Source organism: Rhinoderma darwinii, chromosome 1 (assembly GCF_050947455.1).
Source record: "Rhinoderma darwinii isolate aRhiDar2 chromosome 1, aRhiDar2.hap1, whole genome shotgun sequence".
NCBI classification, from domain to species: domain Eukaryota; kingdom Metazoa; phylum Chordata; class Amphibia; order Anura; family Rhinodermatidae; genus Rhinoderma; species Rhinoderma darwinii.
Genome location: NC_134687.1, coordinates 47,219,324 through 47,243,029, shown reverse-complemented (window position 1 = coordinate 47,243,029; position 23,706 = coordinate 47,219,324). Strand labels below are relative to the sequence as shown.

The 23,706-nt window shown below is 40.4% G+C and overlaps 1 protein-coding gene across 5 annotated transcripts in view; it reads left to right on the top strand.

The window, feature by feature from the left end:
* Nucleotides 1–23,706, top strand: part of LDB2 (LIM domain binding 2) — a 318,333-nt gene that overhangs the window by 86,362 nt on the left and 208,265 nt on the right. For all 5 annotated transcript variants that reach the window (XM_075858397.1, XM_075858403.1, XM_075858390.1 and 2 more), the window contains exon 2: nucleotides 13,187–13,289. In XM_075858397.1, the coding sequence (XP_075714512.1) occupies nucleotides 13,187–13,289 (103 nt within the window). The remainder of the gene's footprint in view (nucleotides 1–13,186; nucleotides 13,290–23,706) is intronic.

Sequence of the window (23,706 nt, the reverse complement as noted above, 5' to 3'; positions counted from 1 at the left end):
TGCCCCAGGTGAAGGAAAAACTCTTTAATGGATTTACGCCAATGATCATCACGTAAGCAGTACTGTAACTATAATACAATATTTTTACAAAACTGGTCCCAAACTTACTACGGAAGCCATTAACATTTTTTCAGACCTTTTTTCCTAATTAGATGTGAATTGTCAACTTGTCTACTCTGATGAAGTGTGAAATGTAATGCAGCACCCTGCACAGGCGGAAGTCAGCTCTATAGTAGCCTTTAAAACTTTAAACAAATAGACATTTTGCTAAACTAATTGGCATCTGGGCAGCATCCGATGACATGTGAAGCACGGGTGACATTTGAGCAGTGTAACTGGCTCCCGTGTCTTCTGACACTGACTCACTCTGACAGATTGGTCTAATTGAGATCATTACATTTAGAAATGGAAGATAGGAACATTGACGGCAATTGTGTAGGGTATTCACACTGCTGACCATATCCCTTAAACTACGTATACTTTCTTACATTTTTTGTAAGAGGATTTTTAAAATTATGACCACAGAGGAAAATCACTGTAAAAAATTAGCTTGGCACTAACAAATGTTAGTGCCAAGCTAATTTAAATGGGTTGCCCGGTTTAGAAAAAACATTGTCATATACCGCATTGGGGATGATAAGGAAATGTTGAGCATGTTCTCTTGTCTCACAGTTAATGTGAAGTTTAAAAAAGAGGTAAGGGTCCTTTTATACCGGCCAATTTGGGACGTAAAAACAAGCGGCATCATTGAGACAGCTCGTTGATCGGCGCTCGTTTGCTCCTTTCACAAAAAGCTATGTATGGGCATGCGGGATCATTACTTTGATCGCTCATCCCCATGCATGCCTATCATGTCGGCTGCATGTCCCCCTGTTTACACACGGAGATGTGCTGCCGACAACGATAATATTTTGTGCTGCATAAACGATGCCATCAGCCGATGAATGACTGCTCGTTCATCGGCTGATAGTTGTAAGTAAAAAAAAAAAAAAAAAAAACATGGTCATGGAGAACCTCTCAAGAGTTAGACAGAAGAGTTCTGAGTAAATAGAGGGGGGTCCTCTGTTCAGCATCCTCATCTCTTGGCCACATTGGAGGCCGTTACAAAGAGTGTCTCTCGCTCTGGAGGACCTATCCTGTCCTGCATTACAAAGACAACTCATTCATATGAATGGACACCGTGTAATGCTTCAATTCCCCAGTGATGGCACTGCAGCTGAATTGTATACTTACTGGAAGGTTTCCCCACACATTACCACTGATCACTGGGGATTCCAACAGGGAGACACTTTGTGATTAGGTTATTGTAAAGAGATCTTTCTAACAAGTAGGGATTATCCAAAGCGTGAAAACCCCTTTTCAAGAGGACTTGTCACCTCTCTTGACATTGTCTGTTTTAGTAAAAAATTGTATTCCCCACAAAATAATTCTAAAGCACCTTTTTTTACGTTATGTCATTCCTCTGTTATTCCTCATATAAATGTATAAATAAACTGCCAACTGGGTGTTATTAGTTGAGGGTGTGTCCCTACACAGTCTGACACTGACAAAGTTAGTGGTGTAACGACTTTGGACCCACTGGGCTACTCCGCCGAATTGGTGTATGGCCGCCCCTATGGGAATTGTCTAAGCAGCCTCCCCGGTCTTCACGCCTTAACCTCCGTACAGTGATCTGGTTTTCACTGTGGGGTGACTGCCAGGTCGCTACCTCTTGAGGTGGTCCCGGTGGAGTAGCTGCTGGCCAAACAGAAGCTAGGCAGAGACAGGCAGATGGTACTTTGGTGGTAGTAGACAGGAGCTGGATTACTGGAAGCAGGCTGGTGCCGGATTACTGTTAGCAGGCTGGTGCCTAATTGCTGGAAGCACGCTGGTGCCGGATTACTGGAAGCACTCAGAGGACATGAGATACCGACAGGTAACAGATTCAGGATACAGGATACCAACAGGTAATGGACTCAGAATACAGGATGCGGAACCTTCGCAGGATAACACTGGGTTTGTCAAACTGTGCTCAGGCACTGGGGAAAGGGACAGGGTCACTTATAAGGACCAAGGTGCGCAGGGATAGACTGGGGACATTTTTACTGGTGCGTGCGTTGGCCCTTTAAGAACTGGGCACAGTCCAGGAGAGGAGGTAGAGAGCAGAGCGCGCCCGGTCCCTGGAAAGGGAGACGCCAACGAGGATGCATAGTCATGTACTTATTGAATGACAGATCTGCCCTGTTGTAGGGCAATTGCTTTTTCTTTCTTGCAAGAGCTGACGGCAATACTACAGTGATTTACCATCAACATTACATTAACATGCACACTACAATACACTATGAGCCATCACAAGCCTCAAAGGCACGGTCTAATAGCAGACAACTTCTTTATTATGGTAGCTGCTGCGATGATTACCTGCTCGGCGTGTGTCCACCTACCAAAACCCCCAAAAAACATGACGGGGAAATGTAGTTTTACATAAGCAGCTCAACGCTCTAGCTGATAGAGGGGATACTGAGCAGGGGACCCTCTATAGGACATTTATTTTCTCTAATAAGGCATATGGACAGGAATAGTCCCATTAAAGTCACCCACCCGAAATAACATCGGGTGTGGAGAGATGCTCCTGCAGACTGGGCAGTACTGTTGCCGTGGAAACCATATGACGTCCAGAGAGTATCGTGCATGGGTCCAATTAATTAGAATTGGAACTGTGCACGATACTCTGCTGGTGTCGCATGGTTGCCATGACAACAGTACCGCCCAACATGCAGGAGCGTCTCTCCACGCTTGATGTTAGTTCGGGCGGAGTATAACAGGACTGGCGCTTTAAATATTAATACAAGGCTACATTCACACGACAGTGGAAAAAAATGGTCATTAACCCTTTCCCGACATTTGACGTATCCATACGCCAAAGTCGGGTAGGGAAAGTATGGAACGGGCTCACGGAGTAACGAGTAGCACCGCGCTCGAGCGCGATCCCGCTCGTTTAACTCGTTAAATGCTGCGGTCAATACCGAACGCAGCATTTAAATCGTTAGAAAGAGGGGGTGACCCCCTCTAACAGCTCATCGCGCCGCCTGCAACGCAATCGCGGGGGGCAATGGTTGCTATGGCTGCCTCGTGGCCCCAGGTCCGCCATATTTGTGCTCCTATTAAGCCCTGCCTCTGGCAGGGCTTAGTAGAAGCCTGTCAGAATCACGATATACTGCAATACATTAGCTGTCTGGCTATGAAAACGGCTAAAAATAGGACATGTGAATACAACCATAGAACCTCATTATTCTGAAAACGGCCGTGTGATGGCCATTAGAAAAACGACCATCACACGGCTGTTTTTCAGTGTCATGTGAATGTAGCCTTACAGTTATATTCAGCACATAATAAAGTTAAAGTTTGACATGGCTGGCTGGGTATGAGTTGTCCAGCTTAGAAAACTGGTTTTCATATACCCTATGAGGGGAATTCTGAGTTAATAGAGGGGGGTCCCATGTTTGTGATCATCGTCTTTTCGAGTGTAGAGTGGTTACAAAGAGTATTTCTCGATCAGGAGGACCTGTCCTGTCCTGCATTACATAGACAACCCAGTGATGTGAATGGGGTGTGTATAATGCTTAAGTTCCTCTATGGTGGCGCTGCAGGGCTATTTAACACTTGATGCCAGATTTCCCCATATGTTAAAGCTGATCGCTGGGGGACTCAGCAGGGACACACATTGTGACTAACTTATTATTAAGGGACCCTTCTTACAAGTATGGATTGTCCAAAGCAGAGAACCCCTTTAACCCCTTCCCGACATTTGTCGTATGGATATGTCATGCAAAGCTAGTGCTTCCCGCATTTTGCCATGTCAATACGACAAATGGATTGCACCAGCTCAAAAGCTGAGTTGGTGCCGTCATCGCCGGAAGTCAGCAATGTATTACAGCTGACATCCGGCTGTAATGGCGGGGCCCGAAATTGGCTTAGATCCCTGCCATTAACCCCTTAAATGCAGTGGTCAAAAGCGATCGCTGCATATATGGTGTTTGCAGCCCATCGGCACCCCAGCAATGAAATTTCCGGGGTTCTGGTGGCTGCAATGGCAACCGGAGGCCTAATACTGGCCTACCGGTCTGCCTAGCACAGAAGACTTCCAAACCCCGCCTGGAGGCAGGGCCTGAAAGGCTTCCGTAGCCGACGGTCAAGATGGTGCCGGTTCAGGAGATGAGCCGGCATCATCAGCGGTGGATGTCAGCTCTATGTTACAGCTGACATCCACCTGTAACGGCATGAACTGGAGCTAGCTCCAATCCCTGCCATTAACTCCTTAGACGCAGCATCTTAGCAGTTGCTAGCAGATCGGCAGCCCTGCCATGCAATCACGGCTGCCGACTGCTGCTATGGCAACAGGAGGCCTAACAATGGCCTCCTGCTCTGCCATTACGGAAGCCGACTAGGCCCCGCCGGGAGGCGAAGCCTAATCGGCTTTCTGTCAGTGAATGACTGACAGATATAATACATACATAGGTAGTTCAATGTATTAGAAAAAAATAAATCAGACAGTTGGACCTTCAAGTCGCCTAGAGGGACCTAAAAAAGGTGTAAAAAAAAAAAAGTATAAAAAAGTGTAAAAAACAAAATGTTGATTTTTTTTAAAAAAAAAAACATAATAAATGTTTCAAGTAATAAAATAAAATACAATCGCCCTTTTCTCTCATCAAGTCCTTTACTATTGAAAAAAATAAATAAACCATACATATTCAGTATCACCGCTACCGTAACGGCCTGAACTATAAAAAGTATTATGTTATTTATTCCACACGGTGAACAGCGTAAAAAAAACTGTAAAAAACTATACCAGAATTTCTGATTTTTGGTCACTTTGCCCTACAAATATTGGAATAAAAAGTGATCAAAAGGTCGCATGTATCCAAAAATGGAACCTATAAAATCTATAGCTCGTCTTACAAAAAACAAGCCCTCATACAGCTCCGTAAACTAAAAAATTAAAAAGTTATGGTTCTCACAACTGGGCGACAGAAGAAATACATTCTTTTTACAAAAGTAATTTTATTGTGCAAAAATGTAAAACATAAAAAAGTGCTATAAATTTGGTATCACCGGAATCATACTGACCCACAGAATAAAGTTAACTTGTAATTTATAACGCATGGTGGACGCTGTATTAAGAAAAAAAAAACTACCGTGTTTCCCCGAAAGTAAGACAGTGTCTTACTTTCTTTTTATCCCCAAAAGCCCCACTATGTCTTACTTTCGGGGTATGTCTTATATTGGAAAAAAATTGTCGAATTATTATTTATTTTTTTTTCACAAACTTTATTTAACTGTTTTACATTTTTTTTTTTAGTCCCACCAGGGGACTTCACTATGCGATGTGCCGATCGCATATATAATGCTTTGGTATACTTAGTATACCGAAGCATTATTGCCTGTCAGTGTAAAACTGACAGGCAACCTATTAGGTCATGCCTCCGGCATCGCCTAACAGGCAGATGCTGAAGGCAGACCTGGGGGTCTTTGTTAGACCCCCGGCTGTCATGGAAACCCGACGGCGACCCGCGATTTGTTTGCGGGGGCGCCGATCGGGTGACAGAGGGAGCTCCCCCCTCTGTCAAACACATTAAATGCCGCTGTCACTATTGACAGCGGCATTTAATGGGTTAAACTGCCGGAATCGGCGCGCGCTTCGATTCCGGCAGTTGCAGCAGGAGCCAGGCTGTGTATAACAGCCGTGCTCCTGCCGCTGATCGCGTGGGTACAGTCTCAGTACCCGCGCCATCACAGGACGGATATATCCGTCCTCCTGCGCGAACTAGCAGCTGCTGAGGACGGATATATCCGGCGCGGTGACGTATGGAGAGGGGGCGGCGAGGAAGTGGGCAGGAGGCGGCAATACCCCCGTGTTTCCCCGAAAGTAAGACATATGTCTTACTTTCGGGGTACGGCTTATATTAGCCGACCCCCCTGAAACCCCCGATACGTCTTACAATCGGGGATGTCTTACTATCGGGGAAACACGGTATGCCAGAATCTGCACTCCAAAAGCCAAATGACGCTCCTTCCCTTCTGAGCCCTACCGTGTCCCCAAACAGCAGTTTATGACCACAAATGGGGTATTGCCGTACTCGGGAGAAATTGCTTTACAAATGTTGGGGTTCTTTTTTTCCCTCTATTTGTTGATAAAATGAAAAATTTTGAGCTAAATTATTTTCACTGCCCAATTCTAAGAAATTCTATGAAACACCTGTGGGGTCAAAATGCTCACTACACCACTAGATGAATTCCTCAAGGGGTATAGTTTCCTAAATGGCGTGATTTTTTGGGCGTTTTCACTGTTTTGGTACCTCAGGGGCTTTGCAAATGTGACATGGCCTCCGCAAACCATTCTTGCTAAATTTGAGCTCCAAAAGCCAAATTGCGCTCTTTCCTTTCTAAACCCTGCTGTGTGTCCAAACAGCAGTTTAAGACCACATATGGGGTATTGTTTTTCTCGGAAGAAATTGCTTTACAAATTTTGCAGTGCTTTTTCTCCTTTGGTCCTTGCGGAAATCAGAACAAATTAGCTAAACCTACATTTTCTTTGAAAAAATGTAGCTTTTATTTTTCACGGCCTACTTCCATAAACATGTTGGGTCAAAATGCTCACTATACCCCTAGATAATTTCCTTGAGGGGTGTAGTTTCCAAAATGGGGTCACTTTTTGGGGATTTCCACTGTGTTGGCACCGCAAGTGCCCTTCAAACCTGACATGGTGCCTAAAATATAGTACTTTGTACATTACCCCACTAGGGCCACATGTGGGATATTTCTAAAAACTGCAGAACTTGGGCAATAAATATTGAGTTGCGTTTCTCTGGTAAAACTTTCTGTGTTGCAAAAAAAAAATGGATTAAAAATGAATTTCTGCAAAAAAAAAAATTGAATTTGTAAATTTCACCTCTACTTTGCTTTAATTCCTGTGAAACGTCTAAAGGGTTAAGAAACGTTTTAAATGCTGTTTTAAATACTTTGAGGGGTGAAGTTTTTAAAATGGGGTGACTTATTGGGGGTTTCTAATATATAAGGCCCTCAAAGCCACTTCACAACTGAACTGGTCCCTGAAAAAATAGCCTTTTGAAATTTTCTTGAAAATGTGAGAAATTGCTGCTAAAGTTCTAAGGCCTCGTGCACACTTACATCACCATTTTCACGGCCGCTTTTGACGGGTCCGTGAACCCGTTTTAGCGGCCGTGTGGTTTCCGTGTGCACTTCGTGTTTCTGTTTCCATGCGCCGAGCATGGTACTGTCCAGAGTGCTGAAAGAGTTAATGGGCTGCACTGATCGGCGGTAACTCTTTCAGCACCCTGGACAGTACAATGCTCGGTGCGAAGAAAATAAAATTTTAATGTAATGGAAAAAAAAGTTCATACTTACATTCCTCCTGTCCGGCCTCCAGAAATGATGTTCAATCCAATCACAGGCTGCAGCGGCCTCTGCAGCTAATCCCAGGCTGCCGAGGCTCTGCAGCCAATCACAGGCTGCCGCGGCCTCTGCAGCCAATCACAGGCTGCAGCGGCCTCTGCAGCCAATCACAGGCTGCAGCGTCACAAAAGAAGGTCGGACTAGAGGAAGAAGAGGGACTCGTCACCAAGACAACGACCGGGTACGTATGAAATGCTTTTTATTTTATTTTTAATCAGCAGCCTCTTTTCTCTATCAGTTATTGATAGAGAGAAGTGGCTGCCGATTAGTGTAATATTTTTCTAATGTTTTTCTGCCCGCCCGGCGGTTGCTAGGAAACGGCTCCATCACACACGGACGGCACACGGATGCCTTCCGTGTGCCTTCAGTTTTTTTGACGACCCCATTGACTTGCATGGGCCTCACGGTCACGGAATCCCGGACCAAAGTAGGACATGCTCTACTTTGGATCGGAAAGGAGCAACGGACCGTCAAAAAAACTGAAGTGTGCATGGCCCCATTGAAATGAATGGGTTCAGGGTGCTATCAGTGACAAAAACGGATAGCACCCTGAAGGAAAAAACTGAAGTGTGCATGAGGCCTAAGCCTTGTAACGTCCTAGAAAAATAAAAGGATGTTAAAAAAACGAAGCCAATCTAAAGTAGATATATGGGGGATGTTAATTGGCAACAATTTTGTGTTATAACTGCCTGTCTTACAAGCAGATAAATTAAAATGTCTAAAAATGCTAATTATTGCAATTTTTCGCTACATTTTGGTGTTTTTCACAATTAAATACTGAATGTATCAAGCAAATTTTGCCAGTAACATAAAGTCCAATGTGTCAGATTTGAAAAATGTGGCTCTGTCAGGAAGGTCAAAAGTGGCCAAAGAGGGAAGGGGTTAATGTTATTATCAATAAAAGGTGGTGAGCTGTGTGACTTAGTGACTGATGGAGCAGTTACTTTTTTACATATGATATGGGAGCTTAATAACTGAGTATAGGAACATGACAGCATGATTTTAGTTTCAGCAGTATGTTTCGAACTCTGTAAAAAGATACTTTAGAAGAATACTACTAATGAAAATATGAATGTGCATTTGAGCATCCTGAAGACCGGATCAGAAGACATGCCCATAAGTCATGTGGATTTGAAATTGACTTGTAGTAATTGTTTCCTCCATCACATTTGCCTAATAATAATGTAATGAATATTAGAACATTTATAATGTTAGAAATAATTTATTTGACTTTACTGATAAAAAAAATATACAGCCAGAAAAGGGAAAAAATTATACACCGGAAAAAGGGGGGAAATAATGATGAGACAACTAAGATGAACTAATAATATGACTTGTTGATATAAATTTCAAAAGAGGTTGTACTTAATTTTAGTTACATTAAAATTAGGTAGTTAGATGAGAAATGTAACTGTTATTTATGTTTAGATGTAATATTTAATTTTTAAAAATTTCCCTAAGAGCCACTATATTGATGCCTTATACTTAAATCCTGCATTCTCTAAATGCACAGTATAGCAGGATGTGTGTGCTGTATGGCAGCTGCAATGAATAGGATTTAAAGGGGTTGTCCAGGATTGGGAAAACATGTCTGCTTTCTTCCAGACACAGCGCCAAACCTGTTCACAGGCTGTGTGTGGTATTGCAGCTCAGCCCTATTCACCTCAATGGAGCTGAGCTGCAATTCCTGGCACAACCTGTGGATAGGTGTGGCACTGTCTTTTGAAGAAAGTAGATATGTTTTTCTTATCATGAACAACCTCCTTAATGGACAGAAAGGTGTCTATAGAATAATACAGTTTGCAGGAAGATTTGGCGTACAAGGACCAGGGTGTGACAAAGGAGCTGCATACAGAGCCTTATCTGTGAGCATAGTGTTGTTATCTAAGCCTAGACTGAACAATAGCATTGTCATCTGTCATAAAACCCTAATGATAATGGCTCTACTAACATGTCTCAGTCTACACAGCAAAGCTGAAAATTGACCTGCAAAAAAAAGGAAATGTTACTCTATTGTGTGTGTTCAAGTGACTAGTGTGGAAACTGAAATATTTAAAAAAATAATAATTTTATGTGGATATTAACATAATAGAAAAAAAATATTTTGAATAAAAACCTGATTGAAATAATGTGTCATTTTCTGATGACACATTCCCTTTCACGATTTAACTGACTTTCATTATTTACAATTCATGTCTAATGAAAACCAATTAACCAAATTAGTTACTAATCCTCCAAGACTTTATCATGCCTCATATATGTAGACGATAACTAATATTGCCACATATTAGTATGTTTTAGATAGCAGCATGATGTTTAATGCATTCCTTATAATGTTTCAGTATTAGGCATCATGTGCGGTGTTTTATGGTCTTCTTGTTCCCATTATCCATATTGGGTCAATTACCTCATGTAAGTGGGGAGCATCATAAAGAAAATGAGTCAACATTGTGTGTATATGCTCCGTATTACTTGTTCCCTTCACGTGACTCTGTGTGTGGCGTGCATATACCGTCTGCCAGGGGAGAACTTAGTTGCCATGGCAATTTCTCATTACTGTTGAATAGGAAAATAATTAGTCTGGTAGAACTCCACACTACCTGTCAGTCCATAACTTAAACCTGCCTAGGGCAGTTCTCGAATTTCAGTTTTTAATCTTTTGTTTCTTTTTTTTTCTCCTTATAGAGAAACGAAGCACTTTTTCTCCAGTACTGATTTCTGCATTTCTAGCTGAGCAGATCTTTTGAATTAAATTTTCCGCTAAGTTGGACTTTAGAATCTTTGCCAAAAAAGCAATTTTGTGTTCACTTTTTTACATAAGGTTCTCTGCTTTTGTCCTGCTTAGTAAAAGTCAGAAGTAACAACTGAGAGGTTTAATTATATTATTTGTGTAGTTTATGTTCAAATAGAAAAGTAAAATAAAATGTAAAAAATCCTGACGTGACCGTTACTGGAAAGTGTATTTTTAATAAGCTCCATTTATTCTCTCAGCTATCAGAAAAAGTTGAGACGTTTAAACTTTCTTTTTTTGCTCTTTTTGAAATATGTTTTTCCCTAAATGACACTGCTCCCTTTTAACTAATCTCTTGTGTCTCCCATCTTTATCATATAAAAACAACTAATATTGATGAGTTGATACAAACAGTATATTTAGCATTGTTTGGTTGTCTTTGAAATAAAGCCTTATAATCAGGATCACTAAGGATTTACTTATCTAAATGCAAAGGAATTCTATTATACAATGTACGCTCTGAATGTATTATATGTTATAATGGCCGCTCTAACTGCGAGGATCAGAGAAATCTCTGATCTCCATGGTTTAACATCATTAACAGCAATGAGCATGGCATAGGGAGGGAGATACAAAGGGAAGAGTGCCCCTTTGTAAGTGCCGCCCTGTGATGTGATCCCTGCCCATACTTTGTAGAACAGACAGCCCAGTGTTTATTGAGGGTCCCTACAGTATCATGCACACAGCCAAATTACAACTCCATACAACCTCTGAATTGTACAGTGCTGTAGTATGGTCCCTTGCTGTTCCTCCATATCAGGGCCGATTCTAGCTTTTCTGCTGCCTAAGGCGAAAAAGTAAATGGCACCCCCCAGATTTGATTGATATCCCCCTGGCTGTGCTACATTACTATCAGCCTCCTCCAACTCTTGCGGATGTGCCATTGCCTTGTACTCCCCTGAAGCCGGGCAGAGTAAACCTCACTGCACGGTGTGCTCCCAAGTAGTACAAGGCAATGGCGCATCCGAGAAAGTTGAAGGAGACTGGTAGTGATATATAACAGCCAGGTGGATGACAATCAAGCATGGAAAGTTGGGTTTGGAGGCAGGACTATGTGATAGGCAGGATAGCGGCACCACCCCATGACCCTCTAATGAGTAATTAGCATATAGCGTGTGCCACTTTAAAAGTAGATTTTTTAGATTTTGCTGCATCTGAAAAAAACATACAAGGAAATGTCTGGAAATATTGTCAGGTCATGTATTACTGCATGGTGGCGGTTCAAGGGGTTAAAACTACCTGACAGGTTCCCATTAAATATACAATGCATTGAAAACAATTCCATCTGCCCTGTAATTTTGTTATTATAAATATATCCCATATAATTACAGAACCAAGTTCATACATATATACAGTACCAGAACCAAGCTCAGTACAAGCCTGTAGATAGTGACTTACATATAACCCCCGTAGATAGTTCCTCACATATAGCCCCTGGTAGATAGTGCCCCATATATAGCCCCACTGTAGTTAGTGAACTACATATAGAACCCCTGTAAAAAGTGAACCACATATAGCTTACTCTGTAGATAGTGCCCCACATAGAGCCCCCTCTAGATAGTGCCCCCCATAGAGCCCCCTGTAGATAGTTCCCCCTATAGATACCCCTGTATATAGTGCCCCCCATAGAGCCCCCTGTAGATAGTGCCCTACATAGATCCTCTGTAGATAGTAGCCCCTGTAGATAGTGCCCCACATACAGCCCCCTGTAGATAGTGCCCCATAGATAGTGCCCCACATATAGCCCCCTGTAGATAGTGCCCCACATATAGCCCCCCTGTAGATAGTGCCCCATATATAGCCCCCTGTATTTAGTGAACCACATATAGCCCCAATGTGGAAAGTGAACCACATATAGCCCCCCCACTGTAGATAGTGCCCTACATATAGCCCACCTGTAGTTAGTACTCCACATATACCCCCCTGTAGATAAGTGCCCCATTAACAGAAAAAAAAGACATCCTTGCACCGCTTGCATCGCTGAAAACCACTGATTGGCAGGGTGCCTTGCCCTGCTATTCAACAACGCAAGCGGCGTGAGGACGTCATCACGCCACTTGCATTATTAAAAGGCACTGTTCCGTGCACAGCCATTCAGCGCTTATGCAGCGCATATGTATGTAATTGTATCTGCGTTCTATAGATGCAGGTACAATTATAGTGCAGGAGGGAGTGGCGGTTTCAGTGGCGCCCCATAAGAGAGGCAGCAGGCCGCCGCCTGAGACGAGATGCTCATCTATAATTATGGACGGTGCGGCCCTGCTCCACATGCCTTTGATTGTGTTTGGTTGTCTTTTCGTTTTGCTAGATGTTAGGGCATATGTATGTATGGCTGACAGATGGTAACCCCTCCTTCTGTCTAACTAATTAGATGCCGCATAGGATTGTTATCTCTGATCCCGACAGTCTGAGCGAGGTGTCAACTATATATAGGGGTATAGCTATAGGTGGTGCAAAGGTAGCTGTTGTACCTGGGCCAAAGTCCCTGAATGGGCCTATATGCAACTCTGTCAGTAGAAGGCGCCAGTATTATAAATGTCAAATGGCAGCTGGGGGCTCTGTTACAAATTTAGCATTTGGGCCAATAAGCTTCAAGTCACACCACTGGCTGTATAATTCAGCCAGCACTAACAAGACATGGCGCAGGCACAGCTTCCATGACGTAATTGTATATCATAGGGCAGGAAGGGATTAATGGGATGTTTCAAAAAGTTGTGTATGTTCTTTTTTCTTAGAATATCAGTAGAATTCTGTGCCACAAATCCCGATTTTTCTGCCCACCATATATGGAGCCTGACCCATTCGGTGTTGCTTTTTATTTTATTTTATGGGTAGCTCAGAAAAGCCACAATGATGAATAATATTAATAAATACTAGCAAATGGCTGGAGTAGACACTAAGTTTTTGGGAATCCATATAATGATACATATTTCTGTTTTCTTCTAGGATAGTGACAATCTTTGGTGGGATGCCTTTACTACAGAATTTTTTGAAGATGATGCTACATTAACACTGTCATTTTGTTTAGAAGATGGACCAAAGAGATACAGTAAGTCAGAATATTCTGTCAAATTGTCATCATGGTCAAATGTACATACCTGAACCTTGATCAAACCTTCTGGATATAAGCTTAATATTTCTAGTATTATGGAGAATTAAAAGGAAACAAATAAATAATAGTTATTTTTTCATAAACTATTAATTTTAGTTACATTGTATAAACTTTCTTTTAAAAAATATTTTTATTCTATTGTTTTATTTTTCTTACCATTTTAGTTGTGATGTCAATTTAAAAACATGAAATAGACTAAATAAAAATAAAAATAAAGTAGATTTTTTATTTTTTTTATTTCTGAATTACTCTAAATATAATTTTTATATTTCTTATTACACATAGTCAAATCATAGGAACATTTTAAGATGTAGAATATTAAGAACAGTTTTACCAAATTTATATAGAAATGCAATTTTTTTAATAAATATATTTTATGGCTGTATATACTGCACTGTCAGCTTTATATATTAATGGACTTATTGTGAGCCTCCAGGCCTTTTGCCAAGGCAGGAATGATTCACATGAGTATTATATTTTCCACTATACATAAAGTGATTATTATGTGTACCTATACAAAATAAATGATTTCCTTCTGTATAACAAGCCACAAGTTTTGAATTGTGGAACAAAATTCAAGTCCTATTCAACTCAATACAAATGTGGTTTTGTTGAATACCCTATGGTTCACCTCTCCAACAGAGATTTAACATAACTGTAAAAGTTTGACTATATTAGATAATAATATAATCAAGTCATTAAATTAGACGTACAAAAATACCTTTTGAGATTTATATTATTCCAAATTAAATAGTAATATACAGTATACATATATATATATATATATATATATATATATAGCAGATATAAAAAAAATGGCGACAGCACCCTGCAACACTAATGCCACCTAAACCACTAAATATAAATAGATATGCACTAAAGCTAAATCTACCTACAAATAGGGAGGTTCTTAGTGCACATTTTGATCAAAAAGTGTTAGCCCACCTGCCACGACAAGGCGACCTCTGTAAGGTGGGAACCTACGCTGCACATACACCCAGAACTGGGACTAAGCCTACATATATACCTGGGGATGGTAGGATCCAGCATTGAACTGATTAAAATCACCCAGGGCAGAGTGGGAGGAGTGCAAGAACAACAAGTGGAGGCAGTCACTAACCCCACATATATGGATACCATAAACACAACAAAAATTGAACAGCACATTCCAACTAAATGATACAAAATACGCAGGTGCAAGAACACCTATGACTGCAGATATACAGCAGATATAAAAAAAATGGCGACAGCACCCTGCAACACTAATGACACCTAAACCACTAAATATAAATAGATATGCACTAAAGCTCAATCTACCTACAAATAGGGAGGTTCTTAGTGCACATTTTGATCAAAAAAAATAAATATATATATATATATATATACAGTGAAGGAAATAAGAATTTGATCCCTTGCTGATTTTGTAAGTTTGCCCACTGTCAAAGACATGAACAGTCTAGAATTTTTAGGCTAGGTTAATTTTACCAGTGAGAGATTATATAAAAAAACAAAACAGAAAATCACATTGACAAAATTATATATATTTATTTGCATTGTGCACAGAGAAATAAGTATTTGATCCCTTTGGCAAACAAGACTTAATACTTGGTGGCCAAACCCTTGTTGGCAAGCACAGCAGTCAGACGTTTTTTGTAGTTGATGATGAGGTTTGCACACATGTTAGATGGAATTTTGGCCCACTCCTCTTTGCAGATCATCTGTAAATCATTAAGATTTCGAGGCTGTCGCTTGGCAACTCGGATCTTCAGCTCCTTCCATAAGTTTTCAATGGGATTAAGGTCTGGAGACTGGCTAGGCCACTCCATGACCTTAATGTGCTTCTTTTTGAGCAACTCCTTTGTTGCCTTGGCTGTATGCTTCGGGTCATTATCGTGCTGGAAGACCCAGCCACGAGCCATTTTTAATGTCCTGGTGGAGGGAAGGAGGTTGTCACTCAGGATTTGATGGTACATGGCTCCATCCATTCTCCCATTGATGCGGTGAAGTAGTCCTGTGCCCTTAGCAGATAAACACCCCCAAAACATAATGTTTCCACCTCCATGCTTGACAGTGGGGACGGTGTTCTTGGGGTCATAGGCAGCATTTCTCTTCCTCCAAACACGGCGAGTTGAGTTAATGCCAAAGAGCTAAATTTTAGTCTCATCTGACCACAGCACCTTCTCCCAATCACTCTCAGAATCATCCAGATGTTCATTTGCAAACTTCAGACGGGCACTGCAGGATTTTAATCCATTACGGCGTAATGTGTTACCAATGGTTTTCTTGGTGACTGTGGTCCCAGCTGCATTGAGATCATTAACAAGTTCCCCCCGTGTAGTTTTCGGCTGAGCTCTCACCTTCCTCAGGATCAAGGATACCCCACGAGGTGAGATTTTGCATGGAGCCCCAGATCGATGTCGATTGACAGTCATTTTGTATGTCTTCCATTTTCTTACTATTGCACCAACAGTCTCCTTCTCACCCAGCGTCTTACTTATGGTTTTGTAGCCCATTCCAGCCTTGTGCAGGTCTATGATCTTGTCCCTGACATCCTTAGAAAGCTCTTTGGTCTTGCCCATGTTGTAAAGGTTAGAGTCAGACTGATTAATTGAGTCTGTGGACAGGAGTCTTTTATACAGGTAACCATTTAAGACAGCTGTCTTTAATGCAGGCACCAAGTTGATTTGGAGCGTGTAACTGGTCTGGAGGAGGCTGAACTCTTAATGGTTGGTAGGGGATCAAATACTTATTTCTCTGTGCACAATGCAAATAAATATATATAATTGTGACTATGTGATTTTCTTTTTTTTTTAAATATAATCTATCTCTCACTGGTAAAATTAACCTAGCCTAAAAATTCTAGACTGTTCATGTCTTTGACAGTGGGCAAACTTACAAAATCAGCAAGGGATCAAATACTTATTTCCTTCACTGTATATATATGCATATGTATGTGTATGCGTCTGTGTATATATATATATACATATATATATATATATATATATATATATACATATATATATATATATATATATATATATATGTATATATATATATATATATATATATATATATATATATATATATATATATATATATATATATATATATATATACATAAAATGTAGTAGTTTGCCTATGTTGGCATTAATTCATCCATCCATCTATAGTAAATATACTTTAAGAATTTCAGAATTCCATGTTCACACTAGCATCGTGGCTTCCATTTCAGTTTATAAAGAAGCCATGACTGCTATGCCGGAATCATTTTTGAATCCTCACAGCCCCCTTTGGCTTTAATGGTGTTCCGTCAGGGTTCCGATAATTTTGGCATCGATACAGTCTGCACTAATCCCGCCGTCAAATATACCACAAACACTGACTGGTATCCTATATCCTCTGATGAGTTTGAATTTAGACCAATCAATCAATTATTTAGGCTGTATTTACTTGTTGTAGTTTTTGACTTTTCTCTTTTGTTTTCATTTTAGCCTTTCATTTTTTAGGGTGTTTTTATATATATTTTTTAAATATACAGCAAAAGCATTTGAATCAACCACCCAAAATTGCATTGAAAAAATATCTTCTAGAGGGAGACCTCTCAAAGAAAATGACAAGTGTACATAGTATATCATGGAACTGATTTGTCATAGAAAATCTGGTCTAGATAAAGGGGTGGTCTTCTCAAGGAAGTTGTCTTCTGGAGATCACAACCGATTATTTGACACCGTCACAAAGACACGCCATATAAAAGGCCAGGTCATGCCATATGGTCAGGTTACGATAGTCCTATGATTTTACTGCAAATCACGGGTGACCACAAGTTGCGTGTAACCTAGGCCTCACGCAGGCTGACACACGAAATGCAATGATGTAGCGGTTATCGAATTGCTCCCTCCACCCATGCATTCAACAAAGTGCTAATCCAGCTTCCAGGAATCCACTGCCTGACAGTTACAGTCTCTTATATAAGGTTATTTCAAAAAAATATTGTTGACAAAATCGGGCACCACTTTGAATTAAAATTCCATACTAACTCTCATTTAAAATATTGTTGCCAACCTTGAATGACGCTGACCCGTTTTGAGAATTACAGACTCTTACCCATAGCAATGTCGTTCGCATTCCAGATTTTCAGTCGCATAACATCGCACCAGTATAAGCATGGACTATAAAAGGTGTTCAATTAGGATACACAGGACTACGTATGTAATATGTACCAAATCATTTAGCCCTTAACCCCTTCCCGCCGCAGCCATTTTTCAGATTTCCAATGAAATTTTTTCCTCCCCACACTCCAAAAGCCATAACTTTTTCATTTTGCCAACGATATAGTCATATGAGGGTTTGATTTTTGCAGGACGAGTTGTAGTTTTTTGTAGCTCCATTTATTATGCCATATAATGTACTAGGAAACAGGGAAAAAAATTATTTGTAGGGTAGAAAATGAAAAAAACGGCGATTTCTCCATTGTTTTTTGCACTTATTTTTTACAGAATTCACCGTACAATTAAGACGACATGTTAACTTTATTTTGCGAGTCAATACGATTACGGTAATACCAATTTATATATTTGTTTTCTATATTTCGTTACTTTTACAAGGAAAAAACTAACTGTAAAAAATAAAATTAATTTTGTGTCGCCAAATTCTTAGAGCCATAACTTTTTTTTTTTCATCGATTAAGCAAAATGAGGGCTTATTTTTTGCAGGATAAGCTGTAGTTTTTAAATGCTACAATTTTGGAGTACATGCGAGGTTTTGATCACTTTTTATTCCCTTTTTGGTGGGAGAGTGACCAAAAAATAGCGATTCTGGTTTCAATACATTTTTTTTTTACGACGCACACAGTGCGGGTTAAATAATGATATATTGTAATAGCTCAGACTTTTACGGATGCGGCGATACCAATTATGTTTATTCATTTATTTTTTTACAATGCTTTAGGGGGAAAATGGGAAAATGTTTTGTTTTTTTAACTTTTAATATTTTATTTTTTTGTACATAAAAAGAAACTTTATTCAAATGATTTTTACTTTTTTTATTAGTCCCTCTAGAGGACTTTAACCAGCAATCGTTTGCACTATATACTGCAATTCTAATGTATTGCAGCATATCGCCTTTCTAACAGGCTTCTATTAAGCCCTGCCAGAGGTAGGGCTTAATAGGAGCACAAAGATGGCGGACCTGGGGTCCTTCATTAGGCACACTAAATTTGTTTTTGTTTTTTAATTCACACTAACACGGACAAACACAATTTATTTATTTTTTATAACACTTATTAACACTTACTGCACCTTCTAACTGACACTGACGCTGACAAACTGACAAGTGGCGGATTGACGCTGACTAACTGACAAGTGACGTGACTGACAGTGACGGATTGACGCTGACTAACTGACAAGTCACACAATGGACTAACACGGACACTACGGATTGACACTGACAACTGACACAACGGATTGACGCTGACTAACTGACGCGACAGATGGACGCTGACTAACTGAAAACTGACACGACGAATTGACGTTTTTTAGCTAGACAACTACGTAACAACTAAATCTAATTATTATTTTTAGTGAATTATTAAAATAAAAATCAAAAACAGAATCTCAGCTATTGACAGACAAGGAGTAAGGACATCATAACATAATCTGCAATCCCTTTGGGTTAGAATGGTCCCCCGGAGAGATTAGCTGATTACAGGTTGTCCCGCTGTTGGAGCTCCCAGCCATCAACTGTAATATGCAAGTGTTCATTTTACCTGCAGTGCCACCACAGGAGAAATAAAGCATTACAGTTTCTATTGAAGTCAATTGCAGGCCATACAATGAGGGACATGCTGGGTCTTAGCAACTCTCTAGTTTGGCTAATAGATAAGGATCCTGAAGAGGAGACCTTCATCTATTTATTCAGAATTCGGTTAAAGTATATTTGAAAATGGGTTTTCCAAACCGGAAAACCCCTTTAACTTCCACGATATTCAGATTTTTTTGGTACAAATAAATTTAGATGGAGAAGTTCTCTGCATGTTATCTTTAATTTATTTGCTTACTGAGTATGATTAGTATTTTTGAATCAGTATTAGAGTACATTAGGTTGCACATTTATATTTACTTTTACTGTAACAAAATATGTAATTTATTTTCAAATGACTTATTTTTTAATACTAATACTACAGAATTAACAGGCTGTGTTGTCCATCACATGTACTCATTATAATACATGGATTTCAAGTTCCAATAAATGTGCTCAGTTTAATGATGTTTGACTTATTTTATGAGTATCTAACTAATAAAACTAATCTACGAAGTGTAAAAACACAAGGAGTGCCAATTACAACATCAATAGCTGAAGAACAATGCTGGCAAACACCTTCCCTACCTTTCCAGCTGTCACACATGAACAGCTCCAGCATGATAAAGGTGCTATTGATAGTAACAGCAATATTACTCTTAAACCTCACTGTCTTGAAAAGTCGGTCCACAGTTACAGGAACCTTCATTACTTAATTTACATGTAGACATAGACTTAGGGCTTGTGCATACGGACATTTAACAGAGCCCTATTGGGCTACCCATTTCAATCTCTGAGGTTACACTGCACCTCCACATGTCTCTGATTTCGTATAAAGGTATACCATTTTTCTGTCGTACCCCTATGACATGCTTTACCAGATGTCGTATATTGAAGGCAAACTACCTTAAAAGAAGGGTTTCCACATTTACTACCAAAACATAATGTCTGAAAAAATAAGGGGTGTGATTTGGGGTATGGGCCCGGGGTATAACCGTTTACTACATAATATCGTTGGGGTCTAGGGTAGTGAAAGGGTTTATTCCAGCTTCCCTGCTGGTTTAGGTAGTGGAGGGTAGATAAAAACAATGGGAACCAGGTGGGATCCACTGTAAAAAAGAGACACCATCCAGGCGCAATACTTCCACGAGTCCAACACGTTTTTGAGGAAAAAAATATACATAAGTTATTGTCTAAAATAGATCATTGTCTGCACAATAGATCATAATAAAACATACATACAAAAGAGAGATAGAGGGTTCACTTCATGGTCTCAGGATTACTTGATAAAGGGGTTCTGTTTCCCCAAAACAAGTTATACCTCAAGAGACCCTCTATCTCTCTTTTGTATGTATGTTTTATTATGATCTATTGTTTTAGACAATAAATTATATTTATTTTTTTCTAAAAAACGTGTTGGACTCGTGGAAGTATTGCGCCTGGATGGTGTCACTTTTTTACAGTGGATCTCACCTGGTTCCCATTGTTTTTATCTACCTGCATTCATTCTCCGACAAGGTTGGCAATTGGTTTGTGCCTATCCATGCACAATCCCTGAAGTTGAGCCTCCTTTTACTATACCTAACAGAGAAAGCCATTGCTAATCTGACATACTGACTCTATGTAGCGCCTTTTGGTTCTCTCTGTTCCCAACCAGCCTTCATATCCGTCCTAGGTAGTGGAGGGGTCAATTCCGCAATCCCGGTGGTCTAGAGCAGTGAAGAGCTTAGAATCCCTTGTGGTTAAAAGCAGGGGAGGGGTTAATGCATGAATCCCTGATGGTCTCAAGTACATATCTAGGGGTATGTGTACCCACTAGGCCGCTCCCCCGTAGTGGAGTGGCAGCTGGCCAAATAGAAGTCTCTATAAAGTCTATGCAAAGTCCTTAGCAGAAGAGTACCTGTAAGAGTCCAGACAGTAGCAGAGGCTTTTGCATGGATGGAGCTTGACATGGCAGATGACACCAGACGTGGCGGATGACACCAGATGTGGCAGATGACACCAGGCGTGGCAGATGACAGCAGACGTGGCAGATGACAGCAGATGGCAGCAGGCGTGGCAGATGGCAGCAGGCATGTCAGATGACACCAGGCGTGGCAGGTGATACACACAACTAAGACTAAAGGCTTAGGTACATGAAACAATACAGCAACAGTATACAGGGAACAGGATACAACTAAGGGACCGTTTGCAATACGAACATCGGTAGACAACAACAACAACAACGCTCAGGCAAGGAATGAAAGGTCGGAGCCCTTTATATAGTCCAGGATGATATAGGGATTGGATAGGGAACTTTTAGTGTGCACCTTAGCAGTCAGTCCAGGGTAGGACAGCCGTGCGAGCTAGCATCTCCTAGGAGGGAGACGCTGGCAGGATTCCAGGAGTCTGCAGTCGCGGCCGTCCGATTGAGATGAATGGCGGGGTTCCGCAGCCGTTACAGTAAAGATAGTTAAGTATGGTTTGCATAGTATATATATATATATATATATATATATATTACTTGTCCTTATGTTAGGAGTAGCAGGGCTGTCAGTATGGTGCTCAGCAATCAAATAAAAAGAGAAAGTCTTTAAAAATAAAAAGTTCCTGAAAGATAAAAAGAAAAAAATAGGGCACTCGCCCTTTTCGTAGCTTTTTAATCTCCACAGCAATATGAGACACATGAGGAGATTGGAGCACAGTTTACCCGTGTCAAAAGCCGTTTTATGCCTCTTTATGCTTTCTCAAAACCCTCTGGGTAATTACTGAAGTCACTCCCTTAAATACTCATAATGCAAACTTTATACAAAGTTACAAATCACAGCAAACCACATTAAATAAAAACACAAAATATCCATTCAAATCATTTGTTTCTAGGGCCGCCGTATTTATGATCCATATAGTTTCTTTTTTGTAGTATTATTTTGTCTGTCTCCACCTTGCTGGAAAGGTTTAACCCTTTCAAACCCTACAAATCTTAGTAACTCAGGATTACCCTGTGTTTCATGAGACACATCACAAAAGAACCCTTTCACCGGGGACCTGCGATGTTCCCTAAACCTTTTAAAAAATTATCTAATGGTTTACCCTATTTCGAAGCGTTTACAAGGGCAATATATAACGTAGTACACAAAATCAGTACAACATGTTATAAAGTTTTGACTTTACAAGATTTTCCACCCAATTGTAAATAGTTGGTTTTCATCATTTGATCCCAGTAATTGCACAACCCACATTTAAAATTTCCCTTTGGAATACTTCTTTCAACCATATTAAGCGATCGATTGAAAATGTACTTGTGACCAATTCATCTTTAAGATTGCAAGTGCGCCTGCTTGCAATAATTGGCTTATGTACAGCTACCTCATGTAAGTCACTATTTAAGATATTCCAGTTAGCATGTTAGCTTTTCATATAGTATCCATTTCGTATAGTATTGTCATTGTATTCTCCTTCTTCCCTCCATAAATGATTTTTATCTTGATTGATTGGTTAAATCAACAAGATGTCTAATGTTAATATCAGCATCCCTGATGGACTAGTGTGGTGAAGGTGTCAATGTCAGCATCCCTGGTCGCCCAGAGTGGTGATGGTGTTAATATCAGCATCCTTGGTGGTCTAGTGTGGTAAAGGTGTTAATATCAGCGTCCCTGGTGGCCTAGAGTGGTGGAGGTGTTAATTTCAGCATCCCTGGTGGTCTAGTGGGGTGAAGGTGTTAATATCTGTATCCCTGGTCGCCTAGAGGGGTGAAGGTTTTAATGTCAGCATCCTTGGTGGCCTAGAGTGGTGGAGGTGTTAATGTCAGCATCCCTGGTAGGTTCAGTATGGTGAAGATGTTAATGTCAGCATCCCTGGTGGCCTAGAGTAGTGAAGATGTTAATATCAACATCCCTGGTGGCCTAGTGTGATGAAGGTGTTAATATCAGCATCCCTGGTGGCCTAGTGTGGTGAAGGTGTTAATATCAGCATCCCTGGTGGCCTAGTGTGGTGAAATTGTTAATATCAGCATCCCTGGTCGTCTAGAGGGGGGAAGGCGTTAACGTCAGCAACCTTGGTGGCATAGAGTTACATAGTTACATAGTTAGTACGGCTGAAAAAAGACATGTCCATCAAGTTCAACCAAGGGAAGGGAAAAGGGAAGGGAAAAATGGCTACACATAGGAGCTTATACTTTTTTGTTCTAGGAAATTATCTAACCCTTTTTTAAAGCCATCCACTTTCCCTGCTGTGACCAGCTCCTGCGGTAGATTATTCCATAAATTCACACTTCTCACAGTAAAGAAGGCTTGTCGCCTCTGCAGGCTGAACCTTTTTTTCTCCAGACGGAGGGAGTGCCCCCATGTATTTGAGGGGGTTTTACATGGAACAAGATTTCACCATATTTTTTGTATGTGCCATTAATATATTTATATAAATTAATCATGTCCCCCCTTAGTCGTCTTTTTTCAAGGCTAAATAGGTTTAATTCTTTAAATCTTTCCTCATAACTTATATTCTTCATGCCCCTTATTAGCTTCGTTGCTCTTCTTTGTATTTTTTCCATCTCCAGGGCATCCTTTCTATGAACTGGAGCCCA